Genomic DNA, 17,367 nt, shown 5'->3' with positions numbered 1-17,367 from the left:
GAGATCGAAGGAGGGGACAGAGCTCAAGTTTCACTTTGCTTTACTGTCCTCCTTCCATCTCCTTAACCTTGCTTTATGTTTTGCCACACCTGTCCCGCCCTGCCCTCCATAGTTCACATTTCTTACAATATGCAGAGAACGCTCACTTTTCAGGCTTTTTAACTTGGTTTATTGAGAAATTCAGGGCACTGTGAATATGCAAAAACAGAACAACTTTTAAGATTCTTTTTTTTTTTTTTTAAACAACTGCCGAGAATCATTGGGAACTTCAGGCTATGCCATCATCTAAAACCAGAGCAACACCACGGTAAAATTTTTGAAAAGTGGTCTTGTAAACAACAGACAAGAAGCATTGTGAACTCCAAGCTGCTACAATTATGTAAAAACAGAACCCCACAACAGGTGAATATTTTAAAATCTGAAAGAGGTTTTGACCCCGATAACAACAAGTATGAAGAGACTGCGCAACGGCTGCTTGTTTCACAAAGACAGACGCTGCTCTTGGTAGTTGCCAAGAAAGATCACGATGTCCCCATACGGCTCCAACTGCTCTGCAAGCAACTTCTTGGTCGCCAAAATCACTGCAACACACAGACTTCTTTTGACATAATTGTTCCATTTCATTGAAAAATCAACCAGAATATTCTCACTTAGTGGCTTTGCATTAACAGTCATTTAATTTCAATTTTTCCTTTCTTAATGTTCAGTTTTCTGTGGAGGGTGGTCATTTAACAAGTAATAACCATCTCACTTTCAGCGATGAGGCAGAGTGTATCAAGAAGATGTAGTGCAGTTCTACATTACTAAATACTACAAGCACAGGGAATGACTATTGTGTAATCTAAGTGGCTATTCTAAAATACTGCAGCTGTACTCTATTTTTGGACGATAGCCATAGCAGCCAGTGGTTACGTGTTTCACAGTTCCGAGGCTTGAGGTCAGAATGTCAATTTTGACCCTCTAGTGTGACGTTTGCATGTTCCCCCTGTACTTGCATGAAATTTCCCTGCAAATGATCTTCCTCCCGCATTTCAAAAACACATACGTATATTGGGTTTATTGGAATCTAAATTGTCAATTGGTGTGAATGGCTGTCAAAATGAAGCCAGCAATTGGCGGTGACCATTCCAGGGTGCACCGTGCCCCCTTGCCCAGTCAAACTGGGATGAGCCAATAAGCTCACTCGTGTACCAATTGTGAACAAGTGTTACTGAAAACTGATGATTGCTACTACATTTTTCATTTTCATAGTGGATATTTCACCGCTTACAAGCTAGTTTTCCAACCTCACCCACAAGCCTCCCTATCAGAATTGCGTTCAGTGTCTGTAGAATTTTAGTATAGTTCAACATTTTCAGCCAAATGATAAAAAAACTGTGCAGTCCTAACCAAGGAGCTTCTGGAAAATGTTGCTGACTTTCCTGCGGTCGGCATTTGGTGGGAGAAGACTGTGGAAAAGCACATCTCTATCCTCTTCTTCGTCCAACTCCATCAACGGTCTGGACACACATGCGCACAAATACACAGATGAACACACACTCCTGTCGCCAGTGATTCGCCAAAGGTGCAGCTCAGACACAGGCAACGATATTACCCAAGAGAATCTCGTGTTCTCTCCAACAGTTCCCTTTCGGGGATATCCTGCAGTCGGGCGCCAGATGTGGAACTGCTTATGCATGGAAAGGAGTTGTGTATACCTTACAGCACTTAAACATTGACAAATATCTGTTTCTGTGAAAACCACCTTTCTTGATCTGACAGATCCAAGGGGGAGACCTCTCGAGAAACCTCCCGTTGGTTGGACACCTCCAGCGGAGGTGAACCTGGACCTTGACATATACACAACAAATGGCCAAATTATCCAGTGTAATTTTTTGAGTTTGCACTGTTTCAGTATCGTTAAACACATTTCACTTTTACAATTTCTGTTGTGTAAATCTCCAGGAGAAGCTCCTTCTTTCCGTAACTGTAGGACTTAAAAAAAAAAAAAAACGTTCTTTACTGGGGGCTCAGCTCGTCAATTCCTCTTCAAGAGGGAATCTGTATTACCTCGTGCTAACAAGCCCACTGCTTATATTCTTAAATGTCAAACATAGTATCACTAAAGTTAAGATTGACAATAAAAGTTCAATGTATGCATCTGACAGTTGCGCATGCCTCAAAATTAGATGCATCATTTCACTTTCAAACTGAATTATCCCGATTTCAATTTATAGTATCAATGCAGTAAACTGTAAAATTTCTGGAGTGACGGAATACTTTTGAGACATGAAAAATCGTCACTGAGCAAGAAAACGTTACCATTAATGAGGTAATGCTGGTACTTTTTTCCTTTGGTGAACAGTACATGCAAATAGTACAGAGTAGCAAGACTACTACCACGAGTGCACAAGTAACATATAATTCGCCCGACAGAAATGTTACAACAATCTCAAGACAAAATTGGCAGCGTGTTACCATGGAATTTTAAATGAACTGTTTTAAGAAGTTAAAGGCAAGAGGTTTGACTTCAGTTTAGACAGAAACGGTCACAGTGGTATTCATCCAATATGCACGGGTGTAAAACTGCTATGGATCATAATGACAATACTGTGGTTAGGTTGCACACCACTAACATTTCAGTCAATCAAAACCCAATAAAACCAGCGTCAGCCAGCAGTTTCATCTATGGGAGGAGCTATAATTCCCATCTATTATTATTAGAATCATATATATTGCCCCATTTACTGTGTGTGTAGTGCCCGTTTGGGAACCAGGCAAAAACTATGTGCATCCCTGTCATTTTTGATCTCGATCACTTGTGTGCATTAGGTTACAGTTTTATTCCAGGATTACCCGAAGTGATCCTGCGACCCTTGTGAGGATAAGCGAAAAAAAGAAGAAAAAGGATGGTTGAATGGATGGGTACGCCATGTGACACATATCTGATATCCCCACCACCCAAACACTGAGTACCTGACATCTTGAGCGCATCGGATTCTGCCGCCTCTCTAGCGACCTGCCATCACACACAGACACACAAGTCATTCAACTTATCATACTTCCTGTCCGTCAAATAAGCGTTACCCCCTTCCTTCCAAACCTCAGCAGAGCTGACCTCAGGTCCCCCTTCTTCCCTCTCAGTTGCCTCCAACATCGTTCGCTCTTGTTCAGAACCACTGGACTCCACGTCTCGATCACCGGGCCAAACCTCCGGGGCGGCGGTAGGTGTGATTTTGGCGGACTTTTGCCATTCTGACGCCAGTTCGTCGACTAAGACTGCAGAAAGGAGGGGTGTGGTGGTGGGGGGGGGGGGGGCATGAAATACCCCAGTGGTTTATTTTTGTAAAAGGTTACTGAGGTGAGCTTTAAAAGAGCAGCACGTGTATCAGGAGAACAGAAGATTGTAAATGTTGCTGTGAAGAGGAGGAATATAACAATTGCATCAAGATAACATACAAAGGGTGGCAACATTTCAAGTCGACCTTTTCTTTTCTTTTTTGGCTAAGCCAACATTCCACATTGAACTAAGATGACCACTTCTGTGTTTACTGTATTCTCTTATTATTGAATTCGAGATCAAATAATAATATATGGCAGCTATTTGGATTTGGACCAGCCCGGTAGAACACTTTTCAGTTCACCCTTGAGACGAGTGACGAGGAGCACTGTGTGAAATGGATGGATGGCAAAGCTAATCTCTGAACTAAAATCATGGAAAATATTGGTTTTATATGGAAGTTATCTTAACATAAACATGAACCAGTGATTCTCAAATAGTGGTACACAATCCCTTGGGGGTCTTGTTGCGATGCCGGGGTGGGGCACGTGAACCCCTAAATACTCTACAACATGATTTGAGTTACTATGACAAAGTGTAATAGCAAATCTGCTCCAGTAGATGGCAGAGATTCTCCGCCAGGAGTTGAGGGTTGCCTATCATGCATGCATCACTGCAAAAACTACTCATTGGAGCCATGAACTGACTTTTTTTTATATTAATTTATATTGTTAGTCGGGCAAAAATATTTAGTTTAATTACATTTTATTTTTATTTGTTTCTATTTCAGAGAAATTAATGGACTTCATTTTCTGTTAAACTGCAAAAAATAAAGTTAATTTTTAATGTAAGAACATCTGAAAACAACATTCATTAATGTAAATCCATCTTTCTTTTGTACATCTATGTTTATAAGGATTAGATTATCTTTACAAGTGTTGTATAGTGTACTTGCTGTACTGTGGTCACAATTTTTTTTCTTTTTACTGGGGCGGGGGGGGTGGTCCTAACTGAAAACAATTGAGCATTGACATACTAATGTAACATCAATACATCCATCCATTTTCTATCCCGCTTATCCTCACAAGGGTCACGGGAGTGCTGGAGCCTATCCCAGCTGTCAACGGGCAGGAGGCGGGGTACACACTGAACTGGTTGCCAGCCAATCGAGACAAACAGCCACACTCACAATCACACCTTGGGACAACTTAGTGTGTCCAATTAATGTTGCATGTTTTTGGGATCTGGGAGGTAACCAGAGTGCTCGGAGAAAACCCACGCAGGCACAGGGAGAACATGCAAACTCCACACAGGCACGGGATCGAACCCGGGTCCTCAGAACTGTGAGGCCAACACTTTACCAGCTGAAACACCGTACTGCCTGATGTTCACAATTTAATTACTATTTTTCCCCCATTCTCAGCATCCAGCCAAAGTTCCGCACCTTGCACTGTTTGTGAGGATGTCTTGCTTCTAAAAAAAAAAAAAGTGCAGTGGTTTATGACACAAAATTTAAAGTTGACGTGTGCCTTTCATATCGACACTAGTTTATTAACCATATATTCATTCATGTTTGCAATTATTATTCCAAAAATCAATCCGAGGGCACATATCCACAACTCCCAAAAAGTAAGCACTAATATTTTCATGGAGCGAAAATGCACTATAACCCATTCCGGGTGAACTTAATTTTTGAGTTTTTCTAAACCTTTGTCCAATGTTTAACTGTTCAATGGTTCAGTGTTGTTGGGTTTTGCATTTCTGTTTTTCAGGCTGAAGAAATCTACATCTACAGTGGCAAAGCACCCGTGAGGACAAAGCAAAAGCACGTCCCACGTTTAAAAACTGCATTGCTTTGTTTTAAAAATGCTGCGTTTCGACTCAATGTGACGTTTAAGGCATGGTCCAATTTGTGACAGGCATCATACAAACCCTGAGATGGTTCCATGAGCATCTCGTGAGCTATTCTCGACCTCATCATCTCACTAAGGGGGAGCTCGTTCTCCCTGGTCTCCCAGGCGAAGTCGCTGATCTGCTGGTCCATCTCCTCATTGGAAATCTGCATCTCGGTGTCGATAAAGATCAGTTGCCTCCCCGTCTTCCTCGTCTTCTTCTTCTGGTCCGTCTCCTCTGGGTGGGGCGCAGCCTGGGATGGAATACGATGAACTGAAATGATCTAGATTTTCATCCACATTTGTAACTAGAAATTACAAAACTGAATGGAGAATCAAGTGCTTATTGCTTCTGTTACATAAGTGAGAGAACAACATTGTGACATTATAACTTTACTGTTCATAGATGCAATAATTCAGAAATAGCGTCTCACCTGTGTCCAACGAGGTGCACATTTTACCCTTTGATTAAGTTTCAATCCCAGAGCAATGTTGCTGCTAAATGCCATAAAACGAGGCTGGAACAATAATAAGGAACTGCTCTTCCCTTAGAAATGTGCTGTCACTGAACTCAAGTCCCACCAATAAATGAAAACTACTGAGCATGCTGTCATGCTCATCCCCAAAATAAAATGAAAATATGGCTCCTAAAGGTTATGAAGATCTAAGTAAGGTTTTTTTTCTATGTGATGTTCTTCTCTTTATGATCTCACCTCTGATCTTCCTGTACAAGGCTAATATGTAAAACCTTTGAAGACAAATTGGGTGCATATGATAATGTACGGGATGACTACATAAGTCTTTATCGATTGCTTACCTTATTATATAAACCCAATTTCAATTAATGTGGCACCTTGGGTTAAACAGCAAAACAACAAACGGAATACAATGATTTGCAAATCATCCTCAGCCTATATATTATTAATAGACTAAAAATTTAATATTAAAACTGATCCACATTGTTTCCACCAAATAATCATTACGTTGAAATTTTTTGGCTGCAACGTGTTCCAAAAAAGCTGGGAGAGGGTCATGCTTACAAATGTGTTATATCACTTTCTTTTAACAACATGAACGTTTGGGAACTGAAGACACTAATTCAAGCTTTGAAGGTGGAATTCTTTCCCATTCTTGCTTAATGTAGAGCTTCAGCTTTTCAACAGGCCGGGGTTTCCGTTGTCATATTTACGCTTCATAATAGGCCACACATTTTCAATGGGAGACAGGTCGGGACTGCAGGGAAGGCCAGTTTAGTACTCATACTCTTTTTCTACAAAGCCACGCTGTTGTTACACATGCAGAACTGGTTTGGCATTGTCTTGCTGAAATAAGCAAGACAGGGGCATCCATGTAAAACACATTGCTTGGATGGCAGCATATGTTTCTCCAAAACCTGTATGTACCGTTCAGCATTCATGGTGCCTTCACAGATGTGTAAGTTACCCATGCCATCAACACGAACATAGCCCATTAGCATCAAAGATCCTGGGTTTTAAACTTTGCATCCATCTTCTTCTTCTTTTCCTTTTGCATCCATAACGCTCCAGATTGTTTTCCTCTTTGGTCCGTAGGACACGATCGTCGTCCACAATTTCCAAAAACAATTTGGAATGTGGACTTGTTGGACCACAGAACACTTTTCCACTTTGGATCAATCCAAGATCTGGCTCAGAGAAGACGGCACCGTTTCTGGGTCTTGTTGATGATTGGCTTTTACTATGCAAAGTACAGTTTTAAGTTGGACTGGATGGAGCATTGAACTGTATTTGCTGGCATTGGTTCTATGAAGTGTTCCTGAGCCCATGTGGTGATATCCTTCACACACACTGATAATTGGTTTTTAATTCGGTGCCGCCTGAGGGATTGACGTTCACAGGCATTCTGTGTTGGCTTTTGGTCTTGCTGCTTCCATGTACCGTATTTTCCGCTCTATAAGGCGCACCTTCAAGGACTGGGCTGTTTTAGGCCTTTTTTCACATATAAGGCGCACTGCATTATAAGGTGCATAGAATAGATGCTACAGTAGAGGTTGGGGTTACCTTATGCATCCATTAGATGGGCTGCGCTAAACGCTTTATATTGAGCCATATATAAGGCGCACCTGATTATAAGGTGCACTGTCAGTTTTTGAGAAAATGAAAGGCTCTAGGGTGCGCCTTATAGTGCTGTAGAATACGGTAGTTATTTCTCCAGATTCTCTGTATCCTTTTGATGATATTATGGACCGTAGATGATGAAATCTCTAAATTCTTCTAGATGCTTTTTTTGTACATATTATATACTGTGTTTTGTTTAACTAATTTCAACAATTCTATACCAATATAGGAAATGTTATTCTTTCTATGAATAAAAGTTTTGTGATTTATAGTTTTTTTCTTACAGTATCTACAGTGATTTATTTTTCTACCTACCAAAGGCAATTTTCAATGTATTTTAGATTTCAAAGTTAATTGTTCTATAACATCATTATATGAGTGGAATAAAAAAAAAAAAGTGTATCATGATAATTACAAGGAAGACATCATCCTAAAAAATGCTTTTGTGGCTGGATGAAACATAATATATTAAGTGAGAGCAGGAGCAATGGATAACACAAAAATATTGTATAAATAAAAATCTCCCACACTTGGGGACTGTGAAGAAACAAGGATTACGTGTACTCCGTGATGAAAGGAGACACACAGGGACTCATTGTTCCAGTGGTAGGACTTAATTGTTTCTGGACATGTGCATCCTGGGATCACACTAGACTACAATATGCACATACATCATCACACAACACGTGCATTCTGCACTAATCGGCTCAAGTGTCATCAGCTCTTTAGTGCGGCTTGTCTTAGGTGGTAGCGTGATCATCTCCCAATTCAAATGGTGTTAGATCACTCACAGCCCATTTATCATTTATTTTAATGACTAATTACCTATGGAACGTTTTTAACCAAAAAAAAAAAAAAAACCCACATGTACAGTATATGATTTGAATGAATGTCCAGTCCAGTCCATTGTGGGCCTTTTTCAAGTGTGCCTTGTGGAGTCTGCAGTTGTGAGCAGTCCATAGGCAGATTCGCCAGGTTCAGTATGCCAAATGGTGTCAATTGTCAATGACAATCGATCACTTTGATTTGCTGTGAGTTGGTGCACAAACCCACACACACACACACACACACACAGCAAAGGAGAAGGTATCACTGTATCTAGTAAAATCAAGCTGAGCGAAACATTCTCTACTGAGGTGCAGATAAGGTGTGCATTTTATATCATAAAATCCTGACATTGGATTGCATGTCGAACGGGTTTGTGGCCACAATGACTGCATTGCAAGGTAAACCTGACAACTAACCATTTGTAAAAAAAAGTGGGGGGCACGTGGCTCTCAGCGCCACTACCTCTGGTTGTAGTATGTAATTGTAATTATAAGGAATATTTCATGTAATTTATGCAAGTATTTCACAGATATTATTTTTAAGATACGCTTTACAAAAATGTGTAAAAAAGTCTCCAAATTAATACTTGACATTTACTGGGTAAAATATTTTGGGCTTTTTTTAAGTAAAAAATAAAAAACTCAAAAGACTAAAATGGTGCATGATTTCAAATATAACGAGAATCATCCTTATTTTACCAAGTTGTCAACAACATACAAGAAATTTATCTCTTCTCAAGTAAGGCAATAGTCAATTAGAAGAATACTTTTGTGACATAAAGACAATGAGCAAAGCACTCAAGAAGGATTAAAAGGCTGCTTGTACACTAGTAATCCTGGTACTTTTTTTGTTTTGTTTTTTGAAAATTGTGCAAGAAAAGACTGTTCTCTAGCAACGAGAGCAGTTTGAATGACGAATAGAGCAATAACCATTGTGCAAAATGTATTTTTAAAGGGAATATTAGTGTGATAATGTGTGACAGTGTTGATTGTTGCAGATACTACTCAGTCGATTGTACAAGTGGTGCAGATGCTACTCAGGCACATGAGCGGCCAGTGTTTGTCAACAGATACCGTATGCAAATAGTGCAGTGAGGCAAGACTTCAGTGAGTGCAAAAGTAATGTATAATTGGCCCAAGAGAAATGTGACTACTCAAGACAAAAAAAAGTGATTTTAGTTTGCATACCACTAGAAAGAGGCTGAGCCACACTCACAACCAATGAGTGTCAGGTTTACTTGAATTAAATATGTGTATTCTATTCATAATAGTAAGATTCAGCTGTGGCTACTGTCCCTTTTCTCAGAGCACTGAGCCTCCTTAGGTTTGTACCTTTGTCATTAAAGTTGGTGGCTCAGCTGCTAGTGATGGCAAGGAAAGCTGGGGGGCAGAGACAGGGGTCTGCTGATCAGCCAAGGGATGAGGGATCCCCATGAGCCCCTCCAGGGGGAGCAAGGAGGGTTCCCCGCTGGACATAGTTGTGGGATCCACTCTGAACAAGAACGATAACTGTGAGCGCTTCACCTGATGTGTAAAATGTGTACGATCTGGTAAGTTTGAGTTTACTCGAGCGTTGTTGCTGTGCTCTCTTTTCCAGGCTCTGGGTCCTTCTCTGGTGTCCTCGCTCGCTCAATCTCTGCTTCTGGAGCCGCTCCTGGCCTCACCAGATAGGAACGAGGACACACACACACACACACGAGAACTCCGTGTTGCGTATTCTACTTGGGTTGCTCGTGTCACGGAGAACAGTGGCTCACCCTGCAGGGAGTCGTCAACTTGGTTCAACAGGAAGTCGACTGTATCCATCATGTTGTCTTCCAGATCTTGGCCTACAAACTAGCATTAGCCAAGATCAAAGAAAGAACAATCATAACCCAAAAGAAAATTAACACAAAACACTGCAAGAAACTAGTTAATGCTGAGAACTTCAGCACTTGACTCAGTTGTAATTTTAGGCTTTTATGCTATAATCATTATTAAGTGTGAATGACAATACCGACTTTTCTGAACTTTTATTGCGGACATGGAAATCAGTGCCAGTGCTTCAGTTGTTTGTCAGATGTCACAGTCACTAAAGCCTTGAAGCTATAAATCTTTTACTTTCTTTAAGCCTCAGTGCTTAGTGAGGTTTCACTCGCCAATGACTAGATAAGCATCAATCTATTTCAAATATGAAACTCACCTGATCAACAAGTTTTATTGCTGAGATGGACTTATTTAGTAGCACATACCTTGGGAGAGCATCCAGCTGTGTGTATTTAAGAATGCAAAGTTTCATTTTTTTTTCCTCCACTTTAACATAATTTCATGACCAATTCACTTCTGTTGCCAACCCCCCCCAAAAAAAAGTTAAAAGTTAAAACAACAGAAGCCACAGAGAGGAGTAAAGACACACAAGATCAATTAATATTCATATTATTATAACAATTGACATTGTGAGGAGATATAACAGCTTTTTAACAATCACATCACCATGGTAGGCTTGCTGGGAAATATTCTGATAGCAACACAATGTTTTTAAGATGTCATGACCTCTGTCATCGTGGTTTCTGCAATCTGAGGATTTCCCAGCACGCCCAGCAATGTTTTATTGTTGTAAAATATGTTGTAAGTCAGTTAATCTCCTATCAACATCAATAATTGCAAGAATGTGAATGTTACTTGATCTTGAGTTTGTTTATTCCCCCTATTCAGCTTTCGTTGTCGTAACCTTGCAATTTTTCAAATATATTTAACCATCTTCAGTTTCTAACATGACATGATGAAACGTATGAGTTGAGAAATGCTTATCCATCCATCCATTTTCTTTGCCACTTATCCTCACGAGGGTCGCAGGGAGTGCTGGAGCCTAGCCCAGCTGTCAACAGGCAGGAGGCGGGGTACACACTGAACTGGTTGCCAGCCAATCGCAGGGCACAGAGACAGACGCACTCACAATCACATCTAGGGGCAATTTAGAGTCTCCAATTAATTTGCATGGTTTTTGGGATGTGGGAGGAAACCGGAGTGCCCGGAGAAAACCCCCGCAGGCAGAGGGAGAACATGCAAACTCCACACAGGCAGGGCAGGGATTGAACCCGGGTCCTCAGAACTGTGAGTCCAACGCTTTATCAGCCGGGCCACTGTTCTGCCTGTGAAATGCTTAATCATAGCCAATTTAAAAATAAAAGTGCACCACAGTAATATATACATTATAAAATAAGCAGCGTCTTCAGTATTAAAAGTAATTCTGCCGTGTCTGTCTCCTTTTTGGAAGAAGACATTTCAATTATCGAGTTGATGAAAACAAACCTCCTAAAATGTATTTCCATCACTATTTTCGTTCACTATTCTTTAAAAGACTTTGAATATAGTTGGCAATTACACTGCATAATAGTTTAGAAATTCAGTGAGGAAATGTCCTCGCCTTCTTCACATGACATTACAGTCCGATGTGAAAATCAAATATGGCATCAGAAAAGAAACCAAAAATTACTACTGAGTATATTTTGTGGGGAATTTTACCTGCAGATATCATTTCAGTCCCGAACTATGAAATAAGTGCCAATGTTCAGAGCATTCAAGAGGTCCTTGAAAATAAACATTAACATTTTTTAGTGTTCTTAATGTGCTTGTGTGGGTTTTCTTCAGGGACTTGTTTAGTCTCACATTACCAACACATGCATGATTGGTTAATTGAAAAATCTAAATAGTTCTTTGGCGGTAATATGTGTGAATGGCAGTTTGTCAACGTTTGTTATATAGAGCTCGTGCACCTATGTCGCCGAAATCACATGGCTCGCCATATTGCCGGTAAAAACAAAGCATTGTTGCAAGTTAATTCCATTGAGACTAAAGGAAAATACATCTTATAGCACGACATCCAGAGTTTTGTCTGATACCATTAAACATTTAGAAGGTGATAATAAACGAAGGTACGTGGAAAAATTTCAGACACTTGGCATAGAGTACCCATATTTAATGTCGATGTTTTCGCCAATATAAATTGGACTCTTAATTAGCTTCCGCTTGTCTTGGACAACTGGATCTACAGATGTATCTGGTGAGTAAGTCATCAAGATTTACACAAAAGAGTTTGACAGCGTAGAAAATCTGGACGCATACAAATACTTCATTGCTGGATCTGTTTTCAATCAAGAATAAATCACAGAGTGATGGAGCCACTTATATACTAATATTTAAATCAATGACCCCTGGTTTTACACAAACTCTCATTCATTAACTATGACGGGGAAAAAAAGAGGACAGGGAGTCGTCGTCTTCGTACACGGAAGCGTATTGTGGCCACACGTAAACCTCTCTGCGACAGACTGTTTATTTTCTTTTTTTTAATACACATTGTTCTCAAATGAGTCAACTTGGCATGATAACTACTTCTTGGTTATTTGAGATTGACAAGAAAAATTCCTACCTGAAATGAAACAATCGCTACCCAAGCACCATCCATCATGTTTAATTGTCGAAATCCATCGATCTTTTTAGGTCTTTTCATCTGATATTCAATACAAATACTAATATTTAAATAAATTACCATTGGTTTTACACAAACTGCATTCATTAACGATGATTGAATAAATAAAGAGGACAGGGGGTTGTCGTCTCAGTACTCGGAAGCGTATTGCGGCCACATGCTTACCTCTGTAAACCTCTCTGCGACAGACGTTTTCTTTTTTTAAATACGCATTGTTCTCAAATGAGTCAATTAGGCATTATAGTGACTAATTGGAAATTTGAGATTAAGAATAATTCCAATCTGAAATGAAATGATCACTACACAGGCGTGTGTATTTGGTTGGGCACCAGGCATCACATTTAATTGCCGAAATCCATCGATCTTTTCTCGTCTTTTCAGATGGTATTCTATAGAATGACCTCTTTGAATATCTGTCTCGTCTGTTGAAACAACCAACAGCACCACAGGTCTCGGGCATTGTGAATATCCTCAATTCAATTCTATTTAATATCTCCCACAATGTCGAGCAGCTGTTTGACCGGCAATACGGCGCCGTGAAAATGGTGACGTCACGTGCATGACCTCTGTATGTGCCCTGCGATTGGCTGGCAATAAGTCTTTGGGTGTACCCCGACTATTACCTGAAGTCAGATGGGATAGGATCGAGCACACCCGTGACTCTAAAGAGTCTAACTTGTATAGAAAATGAATGGTTACTTTAGATGCATAACTTATTTGTATGTTGAGCTGGTCCAAATTCCTCTTTTAAAATCAAATATGGCCGCTTAAGACAAACGTTTGCCCTTCCCTCCATTGGACTATGATTGTACAGTATGTGGTACTCTAACCTCTGGCACGGAAAAGGCAGCAGGTGGCTCTCTAATTGTGATGCTTTGTGGCGATGCAGTAATTCCTGGAAAAAACAAAAGAACATGGGAGACATCACATTGGAAGCATTTATCAACATTCACTTTACAGTTGAGCTTTTGAATACAGTCGCAAGGTGCCATCAGGTTCAACACAGAACGCATCACCAATGTAACTCCTGATAATGCGAAGTAGGAGCAGGAGTATCTACATAAAATACCTTTCTATTGTTTCCTGTGAATGATTTCCCACTGACCACTTATCACATTTGGAGAGAACCCAGTTTTGTTATTCACCTGTTGCAAGGAGTTTCTTGGATGCCGACATACTGTTCAGGAGATTGCGCTTCAGTCTCGCCAGCATGCATTTGGCATGGGCCTGAACTCCCAAAACTCAGGGGCACAGCTCCACTCAGCAGTCGCCATGCTCAAGTACTACCTTAGTGCCAGATGTGCATGGTGGGTTTATTATTTAAGCATGTCGTTAATATAATTGATCAATTGCGGATAGCGCAGTGGTCAGTCAGTGGCAAGGATGTTGCGATGTGAGGAATTTCTTCAATTGCAGTATAAATTGGTCATACACGTCTGATTTTCATCTAAATCACGATAAAAAAGACACTTAATCTGCTTTCATTAACGCTACAAAAATATAGATATTTGTTTTTCAAAAAGTGAGTGAATTTACTAACTGGTCGAGGCTCATTTCACACTTTCAACTTCACATCATCTGCCCACCATCAATTCACATTGGTTTCTTTGCAGTGGAAGGACAATATCAGATGGTAACAGTAATTGCCATTAAGATGATTTGCGCACCTGCAGAGACCTCCCAGAAGAAAATGTAAGGACAATACATTAGGGACACCCATGTTTTGTATGGGCATTTTCTGTATTAGGAGGTGATACCAAGAGCAGTTTTTGTCATGAAAATGATTACCAAAATATGACAGATTAACTGCATTTGAATTTATTTAAATTGGGAAGGATTCTTTGAGATACGTGAGATGGGCATTTTGAGATAAAGGTGCATTTCCAGAACAAATTAAAACTCTTCTCTCAAGGCACCGCTGTATTGTGGGGCTTCTGTGGAAAAAAAAAAAATCAATTGCCTTGCATTGCATTGTGACAGGATTTCAGTGACATGTTATTTCCCAGACTGTTTATTAATTACTTTAGTCCACGTTGTACCCCTGCTCTTGACCAAAGTCAACGCCATAGAGAAATAAAGGCTGAAAAAAATTATTACTACTGCTCCGTGACGAAGTGGAGGGTGTCCGAGCTGGTTCAGGTTTCGGGGGAGAAACCAGTTGCTCAAAAGATTCTGCCATCTGAAACAAAGATAGGATCAGTCTACAACAACTACTTATAAATGCTTCAAGGTGAGCTTTGTTTGTATTACCCATCTACAAGAACAAAACAAAGGAATTTTCTGCTTTTACGAAGCAAAAATAAGTGCTGTTCTATTTTTCTGCAAAGGAGTGTTTGAATTCTCTCCTCTTTGCATTGTTAGTACCTGCGTCAGAGTGCAGGGACTCGGCATGAACTCATCCATCACTCCAAAGAAAGGGTCAAGTGGCAGCCCAGTTTCATCCATGTGAGTTAGAGTGTCCTTTATGAGCCTTTGTCTGACATGAAACAAGAAGAGTCAGTTATTTAATCATTGTCCATGTTCCGTGTGAAACGCAAAACATTAGGGTCTCACCTGCCGGGGTCCTCCATGTCAAGCTTATTGGACCCACTGTGCTTCAACAGCTTGCCAACAATGAGCTGAAGTTCCTCTAAAGGAGTACAGTATGTTAACAGCACTTTGCTTGAGTGTGTATATATGCGTGTCTGCGTGTCATGTGAGCGTTTCCTCACGTAGAAGGATGACGCACTGGCGGTGGAAGACCACCACCACGCCATACTGGAGCTGGGAGGACAGGTAGAGAGAGAAGCGAGGCCGCGGCAGAGTGGGCTGAGGGGGCGGGACCAGCTCCAGGATGTAGTTCATGATGTCATCACTGTGAAAGGATCGAGTGCATATTAGTAGGCATCAATAGGGCTGCTGGGCGATACGACCTTTAAATAAATTTGGTTAGTCAATTCTGTTCCTCTTAAGTGAGAGCGAGAGAAAATGACAACAAAATAGGTTTGGTTCTTGTTGCATTCTCTTTTGCGATTTGTTTTATTTTCCTTCTTCCTTCTAGAGTTGTTTTTTTCTCAACATTAACTGGCATCAATTTCCACAGGTAGATATGTTTCCTTGCAGAATGTATCAAAAGTTTATTAGTGATTAGTAATTATTACGCTTCTATTTTTTTTTTTTTTTTTTAATTTGAAAAAGGTTTTTGTGACGCACATTCGGACATGAGGGTTGATGTAAGCACAAAGAGATGAACGCGACATTACCAGGTCTGTTTAACGTTGACTCTCAGAACCTCCCGGCATGGAACGGTGATGCCCCTTGTCGCAGCAAGCCTACGATACATCAAGAGAAAACTTCACCGTACAAGGTGGACACTCTAGTAGGTTCAACTTAACTATATGGATACAATACGAGAGCTCCATCCATTTTCTGTAGTGCTTTTCCTCATTTGAGTGACTTTGAAACAAGATGTGGGATACACCCTGAACTGAGTCAATCATATATAGACAAACAACCAAATACACTTATGCGAAACCATCTCATTTTTGGAATGTTGGAGGTATTTTTCAAATTAAAATAATTCCTGTTATCCTGAGATTAATATCAGATTAACAGAAATGATAATAAATGTATAGACAGTGGGGCCAAAATTATATTTAGTTAGCCACCTATTGTGTAAGTTCTCCCTCATAAAAAGATGAGGCGTGTAATTTTCATCATAGGTATACCTCACCTATAAAACAAAATGAGAAGAAAAAAAAAATCCAGAAAAATCAGTCAAATTTTAAAAGAAGTTACTAACAAATTACAGTGTAAAACAAGTATTTGTTCCCCTAACCCATGCTGTACTTTACAGTTGGCATACTTTTATCAGCATAACATAAATTGATCAGGTTCCTCCAACCGGCTGCTGCTGCCCTCCCGATTGGGCGTGTAAATTTACATCATGCAGATTAAAAAATAATTTATTTAAAAAAAATTTAGAAAACAAGAAAAGTATGCCTTTTCATCCATGAGCTACCGCTTTCATACACGTGAAATGAGATCGACTGTACAACAAAAAGATTATATGGCGTTAGTCAATTTCCATCCAAAAGTCCATCGTTTGCGTCATATGAATAAAACAGACACGTGACCGCAATACGCAAATCTAAGAGATTATAAAATCCAATTACAATTACACACGTTTTCAATCTAGGTAAAATACAAGAACGAAAACTATTTTGGACAGTAATATACCTTTATGGAAGTAAAACAAACAATAATAAAACTAGCATTCATGTTACTTTAAACTTATCGTTAGCTACGGAGTAGGAAAAAAAAAAATATATATATATATATATATATATATATATATATATATACACACATTTTATTACTCACCAAATCGTCGAGAAACAGCCAGAGCCTCGCTTTAAAACAACGGGGTAGTAAAACATATTGGCCAAATGGGGCAGAAAACGAGTTAAAAGTCTCCTCACGGAGAGGTCATCAAATAGACACTTCGAGAACGTTTTATGGGTGTAAAATAATGAAATAATTTATGGGATGTTGGGAGTATGGGACTTTGCCATTGGTCCGCTCCACCTGCCCTCCAAGTGCAGGTGTCCCATTGGCCTCCTGATATTTTTCGCGGTGGATTAGATACCAGGCAAGATCTGGAACTTTGGTCTTTTCGTTTCACAGCAGGAACAGCAGCAAGACTCTACAGAAATTTTATACAAATCAACATTTTTTTACTTGACAGAAAATGAGTAAATTAGTGTTTCACCTTGGAGAAAGCAAATATTCCTCTGTTCAAAAAGTTGCCAATGTTCAGTAGGAGTGAGCCAGTCTTTACCTT

At 39.9% G+C, this 17,367-nt stretch overlaps 1 protein-coding gene across 2 annotated transcripts; it reads right to left on the bottom strand.

Moving 5' to 3' along the window:
- Window positions 1-206: 206 nt before the first annotated feature.
- Window positions 207-17,058, bottom strand: LOC133501083 (meiotic recombination protein REC8 homolog). Of its 2 annotated transcripts, none has more exons than XM_061820526.1 (17): window positions 16,908-17,058; window positions 15,788-15,856; window positions 15,257-15,399; window positions 15,099-15,174; window positions 14,910-15,021; window positions 14,643-14,724; window positions 13,376-13,440; window positions 9,832-9,910; window positions 9,641-9,728; window positions 9,407-9,566; window positions 5,192-5,405; window positions 3,098-3,258; window positions 2,956-2,998; window positions 1,745-1,829; window positions 1,595-1,666; window positions 1,390-1,499; window positions 207-581 (listed from the first exon to the last, which is right to left on the bottom strand). In XM_061820526.1, exons 1-17 carry the CDS (start codon window positions 16,961-16,963, stop codon window positions 481-483), a joined length of 1,716 nt encoding a protein of 571 aa, XP_061676510.1. In that variant the 5' UTR covers window positions 16,964-17,058; the 3' UTR covers window positions 207-480. The 2 variants fall into 2 exon arrangements, with proteins under 2 accessions (XP_061676510.1, XP_061676509.1); XM_061820525.1 differs by having other exon boundaries at window positions 226-581; window positions 3,083-3,258; window positions 16,908-17,057.
- Between the last annotated feature and the right edge of the window lie 309 nt (window positions 17,059-17,367).

This window comes from Syngnathoides biaculeatus, chromosome 5 (genome assembly GCF_019802595.1).
Source record: "Syngnathoides biaculeatus isolate LvHL_M chromosome 5, ASM1980259v1, whole genome shotgun sequence".
NCBI lineage: Eukaryota > Metazoa > Chordata > Actinopteri > Syngnathiformes > Syngnathidae > Syngnathoides > Syngnathoides biaculeatus.
The sequence above is the reverse complement of the archived record's forward strand: the minus strand, read 5'-3'. Positions and strand labels throughout refer to the sequence as shown.

Coding starts and splice junctions, on each gene's coding strand:
- LOC133501083 (XM_061820525.1), bottom strand. CDS start 16,963: ATGTTTTACTACCCCGTTGTTTTAAAGCGAGGCTCTGGCTGTTTCTCG. Junction 15,857..16,907: donor GGCTGTTTCTCGACGATTTG/GTGAGTAATAAA, acceptor GATGTATCGTAG/GCTTGCTGCGACAAGGGGCA. Junction 9,729..9,831: donor AGTTGACGACTCCCTGCAGG/GTGAGCCACTGT, acceptor TGGTGAGGCCAG/GAGCGGCTCCAGAAGCAGAG.